Raw genomic sequence first — 12741 nt, 5'->3', positions numbered from 1 at the left:
GGTTAGAGTTCTGTAGACTTGGCTTAGGTGGAGCTTGGTGGTTATGTGACACTCCGCAGCCCCTCTCTGAGGTGAGCTGATGCTGCTTTTCCTGCTGGGTTTGGGTTCTGAGAGCTTCCTTTGCAATCCCAAAGGCCAGAAGCTTCACCATCACGTATGGTGGATACCTCACTGGAGAAAACTAATGCCTACTGTAGTAAAGAAAAGTAATTCTCTCGGTGCTGCTGCTTTTTCTTCAGGTCCTGTAGGGCAGGAAGAGTGTCATAAAGTATGGGAATGTGTGAGTGTTCTCTAATTAGAGTCTGACAACATGTTTTGTGTTTCAGGGCAAATGACCCAGCTTTGTGAGCTGATCAATAAGAGTGGAGAACTGCTGGCAAAAAACCTTTCCCATCTGGATACAGTGCTTGGTGCCCTGGATGTGCAGGAGCACTCATTAGGTGTTCTGGCTGTCTTGTAAGTGGTGCTTTCTTTCATTAAGTATCTTGGTATTAAAACATACTCTGGGCAACATACTGAGTTATCTCCCAACTGTTTTTCTTTTGCATGTTTTCAGCCTGTGTTTCTTAGAATGGTGCTTAGTGATGCACATTTAGTAATAAAAACACCAACTCAAACTTACATTTTTCCAAAGGAAAGCTCTTAAGCTTGTAAATGCCATTACTGTCAAGTCGTGGATATTGGGGGTTGTTTCCCTTATGGCTGTATCTGTAAGTATTTTTCCATATGTGTGCAGCAAAAAGGTGTAAAACTGACTTTTAAGACTGAACTGTGTGAAGCAACACTTTTTTTTCCCATGGGTTCTTATGACAGTTCTTGGCTGTTTGTCTCTAGACAGCACTGAGGCTTTTGCTGCTGTCTGTAGTTTAAGATAATACTTGAATTGGTGATGTTGAATTAAAGATACTTGGCCTTGAATCTCCAACTATTATTTCTAGCTGTACCTAACTGTAAGTGTAGAGTCTACAGGTTCCACTATTATTTAACAGTTCTCTTTTTAAAGGAAAGATCAGAATCCTGATACTCATTTTACTACCCTTTTGAAACAAAATTACTGTCATACATAGAGATAATGCAGATTAGTATGACAATTCACTAACATCTCATAAAAATGCATTATGGACTTTACACCAAGCAGGGCATCAGTACTGTGTTAACAGAATTGTATCATGGGGTACATGGGAACAGTCATTAAAACAGGAGGAGGAAGGAGATAAGTGTTTGTAAGAAAAACAGTCACAGAATCCCAGGCTAGTTTGGGTTGGAAGGGACCTTAAAGCTCATCCAGTTCCAGCCCCCTGCCACGGGCAGGGACACCTTCCACTAGAGCAGGTTGCTCCAAGCCCCTGTGTCCAACCTGGCCTTGAACACTGCCAGGGATGGGGCAGTAACATGTAAAATGTATTATTTGAAGCAGCAGAGCATACAGGAAAGCTCCTGGCTCATAGCATGGAACAGAGGGATATTCCCATAGGTTTTTGTGGCATTTCTTGGATGCACAGGGATTCATTGCCCTCAGGTGAGCATAATCATGGCTTATCTTACAGAAGAAGCAATGTGCAAGCCTATAGGGTGCTAAGGAACCACCAGACAGTGAAGAGAAAAAGCTTCTAACAAGAGATACACATCTAATAATGTAATAACTGAGATAACCTTGAGCACATTCAGGCAGGAGGTGGCTGTAGGATAGGCAAAAGTGGCCAGAGAAGTTGTGTATCACGATTCATCATCAGTAGCCAGTGTTTCTATAATGATTTTAACTATTGTACCAGACAAAATGATCTTTCTTTGCCATAGTTTGTTCTAAACTGTAGTTTGCACTAGATTGAGAATGGGGGTGTGCAGGCAAAGCGTATTTTCAAACGTTGTGCGGCTCATCTGCCATCTGTCATAAACACTTTGGATTTGTTTGCAAGCATGTACATGCATCTACAGAGACTCAATAACGAAGCTCCAAATGTGAAGTGCTAACCCTTTTTGTTTGTTTGCTTGGTTTAGGTTTGTGAAGTTTTCTATGCCCAGCATCCCTGACTTCGAAACGTTATTCTCGCAGGTGCAGCTTTTTATCAGCACTTGTAATGGAGAACACATCAGATATGCAACAGACACTTGTAAGTTAAAGTTACTCTCAGACTCTCTATGTTTTTGGACAGTTTGGTATTACTGATTTTTCACTGTATTATGTTTTTTTCTTTGTGTTTTTTTACTGCATTTAGTTGCTGGCCTGTGCCACCAGTTAACAAATGCCCTTGTGGAGAGAAAACAGGTGAGCAGCTATCATCTAGTACATATAATCTACCTATATATCCACGCTCTTAAAAGGGACATGCCTTGGGCAACATGGTCTAGTGCGAGGTGTCCCTGCTCATGGCAGAGGGTTGGAACTAGGTGATCTAGAGGTCCTTTCCAACCCAAACCATTTTATGATTGCAGTTTCTTACTTGCTGCATAAAGATTTGCCGTAACCTTCACGTTACATATTTTTGTGCAGCTCCTTATTTGTTAAGTTTACTCAGAGGAAGTGAACCTAAACCAAGATTTTCCAGATTTCTCTAAGGAAAAAACATAGGGAAGATAGATTTTTAGGGGGAGAGTCACCTAAAATCGTGCTTTCACTCACAAACTGGGAAATTTGTAGTACCCAGAATGTTCTTCAGACAACATGTGCATGAGTAGGAGAGAGCTGCAACAATTATTAGTGCTGGTGAGTCAGTGATACTGGTTTCAGTGTTACTCTCACCAGTGTTATATAATGTTCTTAATGAAATGCCTGAAAATGTAAAGGAAACTTGATTAAGAAGTAGTTGACCAATATTTCTGTTGCTAAGATACTGATGTTTTCGGGCTACTTCAGTGAAATCTAGCCTGAAATAGAAGGAGAGATCAAGTCTGGTCTAGGTGGAGCAAAGCAAGAGCCTTGCCTTTATTATTTGGTGGGAGTCATCTCCTGGAGTCAAGAAAGGTTTTTGTATCAATACAAGTTCCTGTATTTCTGATGAGGTTGATTTTATGGAGCAGAATTGATGATTTTATTTAGTTTAGCAAGAGAAGTTGTATAGCCAAGGTTAATTTTATTGTCTGAGAGACTGCAGTATCCTACACAAAGGGAACCTCAAGTTAACTATTACTGAATGGAACCTGTCAATTAGTGTTATTTTTCATTTGTAAGTGTCAACATAAGATCCAATGTGCTGCCATCTATGAGAAATTGTCTGAAAGAGATGTAATTTCTGACAGCCCCTGCGAGGAATTAGCATTCTCAGACAAGCCATAGACAAGATGCAGATGAACACAAACCAGCTGACCTCAATACACGCAGATCTCTGCCAGGTAAGGGGAGCTGTAAGGACTTTTGGTGAGAGTAAAAGCTTGTTTTATAAGTATAAACCTTTGAGGAAATGCATGTTCACGTAGTGCAGTGTAAAAATGGCTTTTAACTGGTCTCCAGTAATGGATAATATGTTGTACTGAAATAAAATGGCCTTCTATTAATTTGAAATGTACAGTGCATGTTTGGTTTTGTTGATGACTTCTGGAAATCCTTTGCCATCCCTTCTCTCTGGGCTGAAAGTCACACACAGGCAGTGTAAGTGTAATACCAGATACTGTTTGCTCAGATTTGACAAAAAGCCAGTTTGTCTGTGTCTTTGGCCTGAATTTGCTCTTCTGTCTCATTTCTTGGCTCCTGGGATTTAGGGTTGGACAGGAATGCTTAGTGCAATATTTAGTGCAGGCAGTCTGGAAGGCCTGGAATTTCAAGCAGCTTTGTCAGAGTCTAATTTCTTTAAGATTCAGATAAATTATAACAGTTCACACATCTGTGTTAAAGGTTTTCCAATGAATAATCTGTGTTACAGCCCTACTACATACCCTGTTTTGTCACTCTTGGAGGAGTGAGATTTATTGACTAGTACCAGATGAATTTAGCTGCAACTTCTTCCTCCTGGAAATTTGAATGGAAATGGCTAATTTATGACAACTTGATTTATTTTCTTGTAGCTCTGTTTGTTAGCAAAATGCTTTAAACCTGCCCTCCCGTATCTAGATGTGGACATGATGGATATTTGTAAAGAGAATGGGGCATATGATGCGAAGCACTTTTTATGTTACTACTACTATGGTGGGATGATATACACTGGGCTAAAGAACTTTGAAAGAGCACTCTACTTTTATGAACAGGTAACTTTAAAGCAAATGGTAAGTCTGAAGTGTGATCAGTTGAAAGGCAATAGTCGTGTATTGTAGCACTACTACAGTAGCATGTGTAGTAGTGTTGAGATAACATATCAGCCTTGAATTGCCACCAAGGAGAGCAGGAGAAGCTGTGAACCTAACATAAAGCACCAGCAGCCTCCAATCGTTTTCATTCTTAACCTTAAAGATATGATGCTACTAACAGATGTATATTGCTGTTCATCAGTCACATGGGTTTTGGTTTAGTGTGTGTGTTCATCATAGTAGTACCTACAAACTGAGTTGGGTCCGTGTTCACCACTAGCTCTTTTATGACAGGTACAGCCTGAATGGTGGTACTCAACATATAAAGTGAAGTAACAAGCAAACTGTCTTTAGAGGTGTTTTCCTTTAAGAAGGTCTCTTCCAGCCAAGTAACTATAGCACCATAAAACTATGCAACTCAAAGGTTGATGTTAAATTTATCTCACTATAAATATTTTTCAGATGTCTGTTTATTGCTGCTGGCATAGCAACGGCTCCCAGGCTGACATGCACAATTGTGTGTTCTTAAAACAAAGCTAATGCAGTGGTTTTGCTAAGACCTTTGCTAATTTTATGAGGGGAGTTATAACTTCCAGGTTATTACAATATTGCTTTTATTATCTCTGTGAAAGAAGAGAAAAATCTCAAAATTGGGAAACTTCATGAGAGGAAAATGCTGTCAAATGTGTGGCAGTTTTCTGTAAGCAAGGGTCAGCTCTTGAGTAGCTTAGCAGCATCATAGTAAACTGAAATCCCATTTCCTGATCCTGCAGGCCTCTTTCAGCATCATTAAATATGAGATCTGATGGTGTAATAGCTTTATAAAGCCTCTTTAAGGATTTGTGTGAATCCAGGTTCTATAGGAACAAGAAGCTACAGGTGATTCCTAGTACAACTTTAGATATAGACCAAGGGAAGACATTTAGATTTGATCTTAACAGGGTTATTTTAAGGTAGGCACCACTGTAATGTGATGCATTTTGAGTAGCTTGCATAGAATTTAAGATGTATTGGATGATTAGTTTTGACAGAAGCTAGTGTAAAGCTTTAATGCTAAAAGGTGAATTTCATGTCACTCTATCCGTTCCACATGCAGCTTGAAACTGAGTTTTTTGTTAATGCTACCAGGATCTGCCAGTAAGTATATTAAATTTCTATTCCATTTCTTTCTTTCTTGCTTAGGCAATAACTACTCCAGCCATGGCAGTCAGTCATATTATGTTGGAATCATATAAAAAGTATATTCTAGTTTCTTTGATACTACTTGGCAAAGTTCAGCAGCTACCAAAATACACTTCCCAGATAGTTGGTAGATTCATTAAGGTAAGTATTGTGAATACAGTTAAATAATAGAACAATAAAGCTGAGTTTATTTTTCCTAGCCTCATTTGATGGTACTGTTTAACATTGCAGATCATGGGAAATAATCTGCCAGAGTACAACCTCCTGCTGCCTTTCTTGTGTACAATAGCTAAAGTCTATTTGTTTGTCTGTTACAAACAAACTTTATTGTTCATATTGGCAATTCAGGTTTTTAAATTTGTACAAACTTTAGGGTTGAACAGCACTTAGCAATATTCTCTTCACTGAGAACTGCACATCCCTTGATAGCATTTTACACTAGAACTCAAACAAGACTGCTTTCATTTGGCTTTCAATACGCAATGCCCTTGTAAGAACATTGAACCTGTAACTTCATCTACTTGAAGTACAAAATGCCAAATGGTTTGTTCCAAAACTCCAGCTTATAAAGAATAAAAGCTTCTGAAAAAGCTGCACGTTTGGAGTCTGTAAGCATTGAGATTAGGAGGTGTAGGGTGGAAGACAAAACTGCTAGTGGGAGAGTTCTGATCCAAGGTAAATACCACACTTAGTTCTGATTTAACACTGAGTTTATTGATTTGTGAGCAAAATTCTAACGAGTTCCAAAAATCTTCTTGTAACTCCAGATACTAATAAGGGAACTCAAACAGTTGCTTCTTCAAAGTGAACAGGTCTTCACCCTCTGATTCCCTGTTGGCCCTGCTGTGTTGTATTGTGGTCAAGGATGACAGTGTCTTATAATCGATGGGCAGTGACTACGCACCTTGAATTCAGCTCACTTCGTATAATGGTCAGCTAATGGCCTTTTCCTTGCACTGCCAGAACTAGAACTGTCATACAGAGGTCCTTGAATGAAGTTTACTATATCTTATATTGCAGTAAGACAGATTTAGTGTATGAGGATCTCTTGTTGCTGTAAAGCCATGGATGGGCATCATCTATTTGTTACGAGAGATGCTTGAGCTACTTTAAATCTGCTTTTATGCCTGCGTGGCTTCTAATGTTAAAGTAGTGAATAGAGGCTGATTGAACACCATGTTCTTTATAAAGACTTCTCATTTTTCTAATTGCAGCCCCTTAGCAATGCTTACCATGAACTAGCACAAGTTTATTCAACCAATAAACCCTCGGAGCTTCGAAACCTGGTGAACAAACACAGTGAAACATTCACAAGGGATAACAATATGGGGCTGGTTAAGCAATGCTTGTCATCTCTCTACAAAAAGAATATTCAGAGGCTAACCAAGGTAAGATGAAGGAGTGATTTTGCTGAGGAATTGTGATTAGTTTTTCTCACAGAGTGGATCTCTGGCATGTATTCAATGCAGAGCAGAATGATAATGTCACGGAGAAATGAGTAAAGCTGAGATTTGCATCTCTGAAACAAATGAGGCTAAAATGCTCTATACAGAAAACCACTTCTGGTGGCTACTTATGCATTATTTAAAAGGTGGTTCGATGTGTCCGTCTGTCAGAGGAGTTTGCCCATGAGATTTTCATACATATTCAAAGAAATTGTGAGCACAGTGACCCAGTGACCTTCATCTCTGTTCAGAGAATAGGAAACCTGAACTTTACAGGCTACTTGATTAGAGAAGAGTGAATGAATAGGACAGATTTTTGGAATTATCTGAAGTAAAACCAGAAGCAGTAGAGCGATGTGCTCCTTCAGCTGAAAAGTCAGATTAATCCTTAAAGATCATGAGGGGAAGGCTCTTTTTTGGCAAGCTCAAATGATGTCTGCTGCAATAAAACTAACCTCGGAAGGAAGGCAATACATGCATCTCTTGAAGGAAATTCAAGGGATGGACAGCCACCTTATTCATGTAAAAAGGTGAGGGAAGAGGTTGGGCATGGTCAGGACTGTGCCTGGGATAAAAAGGAATTGCAGAAGTGGGAGTGATGACTCCATTAGCTTGGTCTGTGTATGTGCACAGCGTAACGAATTTATGTCTTCAGAGGAAGAACTGACTTCACTCTCATGAGGCTTTTATAAGTGATAACTGTGTCCCACTTACTTCTTCCCATTGGACTTCAAAAATTAGACTTTATAGGCCATGAAGCAGTGATAGGGAAAGTTCTTCACACCTAGTTTTAATGGTTTGATACTTTCTACCTTTCAGACGTTTTTAACATTGTCACTACAAGACATGGCAAGTCGAGTGCAGTTGTCGGGGCCCCAAGAAGCAGAAAAATACGTCCTCCACATGGTGAGACTTGGCTGAACTATCCTCACTCAAAACTTGATCCAGTGTATTTATAAGTGTCTGTGTTGGTGGGTGTTCTGAGTGCCTGAAGAATGGTTCTTTCTCAGGGTGAAGGAAATACTGTCAGTCTGCTGTGGTGTTTAGACTGTTCTCAGAAAATCCTAACAGGGATTCTCCACCATGCAGCATTTGTCTTTGGGAAGCTGTTAGGAAATAAGAAGCCAACAAGTTAAAGATGATTCCACAAGGAGTCTGTGTGTTGTAGTTACTCAAAATTCTCTTCTTGGTGATGCCTTACGTTAAACCCTTTCTCATTTCAGATAGAAGATGGTGAAATCTTTGCAAGTATTAATCAGAAAGATGGTATGGTCTGTTTCCATGATAATCCTGAAAAATATAACAATCCAGCTATGCTCCATAACATTGATCAGGAGGTAAATCTTTAAGATCTTAACTGCTTTTGGAATTGCTACCAGAGCACCTTAGTCTGTAATCAGAGAGCTGCTGGGAGAAGCCAGCGTAGGTGACTTACATGTAGAGATTGAGGACTATGAATCATTATTAGACTATTTCACAGTACTGGTATTTAAAGGGGGTTTCGATTGATAGTTGATTGCTGTCAACACATTCCCTGTCGTATCCTCTCTGCAGATTGACTGCTTCATGTTGATGTGAAGTTCCTTGAGCTGAATGGATTAGAAAGATTGGGTTTAGAGTTTTAGCCTTCAAGGATCACTTCCACTGGCTGTCAATAACCTGTCTGTAGGCTCAGGTGATTTGACCCTCATGGGACTGTTATCAGTGGCCTTAGAAAGGACTGTTGTTAGGAAGACATGCATCAAAATAAGGGAAGAAGAAATAATGTGACACTTTTGAGAGATGAGGGATAAGAACATTTTGACATGGAACTTTGGCGATAGAAGAAGTTATTGATTCTACATAGCACAGTAGTATCTTGTGCAAGCTGGACCAAGTAATCAACTTTTCTATGTATTTTAAGATGCTGAAATGTATAGAGCTTGATGAACGACTGAAAGCCATGGATCAAGAGATCACTGTGAACCCTCAGTTTGTGCAGAAGGTAAGAGAATCAGTGCAGTATGTGTTGCACTGAATGTCAGTATTTACATTTAATATATTAATAATACATTAATAATATGTCATTTAATAATGACATATTAATACATGCATAAGCATCATGCTTTAAAACACAAAGGGAGCACATGTTATCTGATATGCACTTTATTTTCCTACCTGCTAACTTCAAAGAACTGTCTGTCTCAAAGGTAAACCTCAGACCTGTTTGTGAAACGAACTAACTCTCTCCCTTGCAGAGTATGGGCTCTCAAGAGGATGACTCAGGGACCAAACCATCCAGTTATTCTTGAAATTAATGTTGCTCACCACTCCGCTTTCAAGTAAAAGCTTATGAAAGGATCACGCCTGGAACAAGGCATTGAGGAGTTCCACGAAGAGAGCAGAGAGAACTGAGCTTTGCTTTTCACCTGGACATTAAGAAAATTAAAGAACACCCTCTCAGTACTGTATAATATCAGAAATATTCTCTGCAAAGAAAAAGGAAATCTCAAAAAGAAACGTAAAAGTCTGTTGTGGATTTATTTATCTTCAGATTAACATCGTTAATGCATTAAATAATCTACCTTTTGTTTTAAAGGGTTTGAATGTTGCTGTGTTTCTGTAGCAGTCCTTTATTTCCCTTCTGCAGAAGAAAAGTGTTATTCAGGGAAGAATACAAACTAGTGTTGGTTCACATCTAAGATAATTACTCATTCTTTACTCTGTATTTAAAGTTGGCTCAAAGTGCAGATATATGTATGGTGGGGGAGAGGGCTGGAGTTTCCATCTCTACATGATGATTTTCCTCTGCCCAGTGTAGCTGGCTGCTATCTATTAAAGGATGAACTAAGACCTGTGTTCTTCCCAAAAGGATGAGCATATTGATGAGTCCTTGTGAGCTGGTTGTGCTGAAAAACCAAATCACTGCAGGGAATCCGGACATCACAGCTAATGAGAAGTTTCTGGTACAAAATATATCATCATAATATTTCCTTTTAGATCTAACTTTATTAGAACTAACAAAAGGATGTTTGGACAAGCTGAGTGTTCTGGAGGGTTCTAGATAGGAAGTTGTTTATGCTGAAAGACATGTAAATTGTTGTTTCTATCCAACTGGCATGAAGGTATTCAACAGGCTGGAAATCGGTTCAAGTGAAGGTGATGCTGTAGATTCTTGTTTCCAAAGAAAATAATTCTCCATGGAACATAAATAGAATTATTCTTTAGAGCTCTCAAAAGTCAGGATTTTATTTGGAAATAGCATGCTGGGATCCTACCTGGGTTTTTATTCCCTATTTTAAACATAAAAACTTGGTTGTTGGAGTATTTTAAGTGCTTTACCCCCTTAAATCAGCCCCCTGTAGTTCTCATGTATCTGATGATCTCACTGTTCAAACACCTTTGACACACTTCATGTAGGTGCAAATCTCCTACTATCAGGCATAAATAAACCTGTCATCAAGTCAGAACGTGAGCAGCTCAGCACCAAGTGCTTCCTACTGAAACGCCTGACTAAGAGCTGCTTGCTGCTTTTAACCTGCCAGCTTTGTTTCAGGTGCTGAAGCAGGAGCTGAGCTTTTCTGGCTGCTGCCGTGTGAAGCTTGTACGTATTGAGGTCACCCGTGGTTGAAAATAGTCCATTTGTGCTTCCAGTGCTGGTACAGAACCACTGGGATTTTCACTTGGAATTGGTGTCTTAATTCCAGCAAGAGCCTCTGTGGCAGCGGGTGCTTTCTAATAGAAGGGATATGTCCCCAGGTGGTTGTCTGGGTGGTGAAAGATGTCTTTAAATGTCTAAAATAGCAGTTTAGTATCAAACACAGCATAGTCCTTAGTGTTAGCAGCTCACCACTGAGTACGGGTGCTTCCTATCATAGACACTTCCATGCTTGAAGGCAACTTTTACACCTAATCTTAAAGCAACATCTTAGGTTTTTTCATCACTTGCCTTACTGGTCTTGTCACTCAAGATATTTATTGGTTTTGAAGGTATGTTTTTCCTGGTTAATCCTGCAGTGACTTCAGTGCTGAACATACTTATGCAATTCTCCTGTCTGGTACCACAGAAGTGTTAAATTAGTAATTACTAATGCTGCGGGCTGAAGCACAGAGCTGGCTTGTCAAAGTGTTCATAACTGTGTGGCAGCCATCAAAAGGGCTGCAAATGACTAACCCCAAATTACCACCTATACAAGGATGTGGATGGCTTGTCTTTCATTGCCAAGGGCTCAGCGTGACAACCAGAAATGTCTGTGTTGCAGCGACTGAGCTTTTATACCACCAGTTCATAGTGAGCATGGACTTAAAAACTGAGTGCTGCAGGATGGCTTTGGAGCCATGGAATTAGAGGCAAATTAATAGATGCAGGTACATTTTCTCTTCTTTTTATTCTTGCCTAAAGTAACAAAAATAAAACCATGCTTACATCAAAAGGATGGTAGAAATAGCAATGTAACGGATGAAATGATATATTACACTACATTTCTTAATCTGATTTTTGTTTTTAAGGTTCCTTTTCTGCTGTGGATAGTCGTGCTGTTGAAGATTCAAAGTCAGGTCCCACCTGTAGAATCCATAGAGAAAGCATTCACCAAAAGTGCTCCAGGGAAGAGCTTTTAAGTAACAGTTTGATAAACACAGTCTGGCATCTGCGTGTCTGGAGATACTATTGAAATTAAGTCAGATTTTTAATGAAGTAGCTCATTCAAGTCTTGGAACTAATTGCATGGGCTGTGGTCAGCTGAGATGCCTTGCGAACACTTGAGCTTTCTGGTTTTAATTTGTATTTATTGCAGGGAAGGGCTTTTGATCAAGTATAAGAACACTGTGTGCTGTGCTCCTCCGAGCTGAGCCTCTTTGAGGTCCTGTGGCTGGCTCTTCCTGCCGTGCATGGCCACAAGATGTGTTCACGAGACACTGAGTGCATGCTTTGATCTCGAACTCCTCTTTTCATGCATCTTAATCAGCAAAGAGAGAAAATGCAGTTCTCAAAGTAGCATTAGACGTGCAGCTACACTTGTTAGCCACAGGAGGGGTCTCTAATTCACTTACTATTAGCAGGTACTAAGATGTTCTGCAGAAGAGATGCTCAGAAGCTCTTTGTGTGCAACCACCCCTCCTGGTTGAGTGCCACCGAGGAGCCCCGGTTGGTCACCTCTGCTAACACACCCGTGCTTCTGCCTTACTCCAGCTGCCTCCTCCTACATTGACTTCTCCAGAACAACCACAACCCGTTGTACGTGTTGTCAGAGGCGCTCTGTGTATAACTAGGACCTGTTTTCCAACCCGCCTGAGGAGGTTAGTCCTGAGCAGTTGTTTAAATGTACTATTGGAAAATAAAACTAACAAACGAGTCGTTCTTAGTTTGTCTTAAATGAGACAGTAGGTCTGTTATATTTGGCTTTGCCTTAGGTTTTTGGGGGGTCTTGTCGTTGCTTCCAAGTACTGTTTTCTCCAGAGGCAGAATTCAGCCCATGCGTGATGGACCCAGAGGTGTATGTTGCAGTGGTGTTGGTGGCAGTGTCTCCTTGGGATTTAAGGATATTTACTCAGTGGAATGATGTGTCCTGTTGCCTTGTGGAAGACTCGCTGCTTTTGTTCAGAATTGGGTGTTTACGTTGTCAACTCCAACGTAAAGCGAATGGTGGGAGGCTCCAGCACTTCGTTGTTTTGAAGCCCCAAAGGATTAATAGTTCACATGGAAACGGTTTATCTTTCCATCAGTTTTCTAGCGATAAATAGAGATAAAACGTGACACCCTGAAGAGGAACTGGGGTAGTTTAACGAAGAATCGGCATCGAAGAGTCTCTAACAAGCATGTTTAAATGTGTCTGCTCCCCCTTCCACATTCCACCCTGCCCTAATCCTAGAACAGGAGTACTTTAATGAATTAAACCACGCCGTGGGCAGTACCTCT

General features: G+C 40.1%; 1 protein-coding gene across 1 annotated transcript; it reads left to right on the top strand.

Moving 5' to 3' along the window:
• Nucleotides 1–330: 330 nt before the first annotated feature.
• COPS3 (COP9 signalosome subunit 3) lies at nucleotides 331–9431 on the top strand. Its single transcript, XM_010014525.1, has 11 exons — nucleotides 331–456; nucleotides 1999–2111; nucleotides 2217–2266; nucleotides 3238–3330; nucleotides 4000–4179; nucleotides 5401–5541; nucleotides 6615–6788; nucleotides 7665–7751; nucleotides 8069–8182; nucleotides 8749–8829; nucleotides 9083–9431. Exons 1-11 carry the CDS (start codon nucleotides 332–334, stop codon nucleotides 9134–9136), a joined length of 1212 nt encoding a protein of 403 aa, XP_010012827.1. The 5' UTR covers nucleotide 331; the 3' UTR covers nucleotides 9137–9431.
• The last annotated feature ends 3310 nt before the right edge of the window (nucleotides 9432–12741 follow it).

Source organism: Nestor notabilis, unplaced genomic scaffold (assembly GCF_000696875.1).
Source record: "Nestor notabilis isolate BGI_N333 unplaced genomic scaffold, ASM69687v1 Scaffold35575, whole genome shotgun sequence".
Classification (NCBI taxonomy): domain Eukaryota; kingdom Metazoa; phylum Chordata; class Aves; order Psittaciformes; family Psittacidae; genus Nestor; species Nestor notabilis.
Note: the sequence above shows the minus strand (reverse complement) of the source record. Positions and strands in the feature narration are given on the sequence as shown.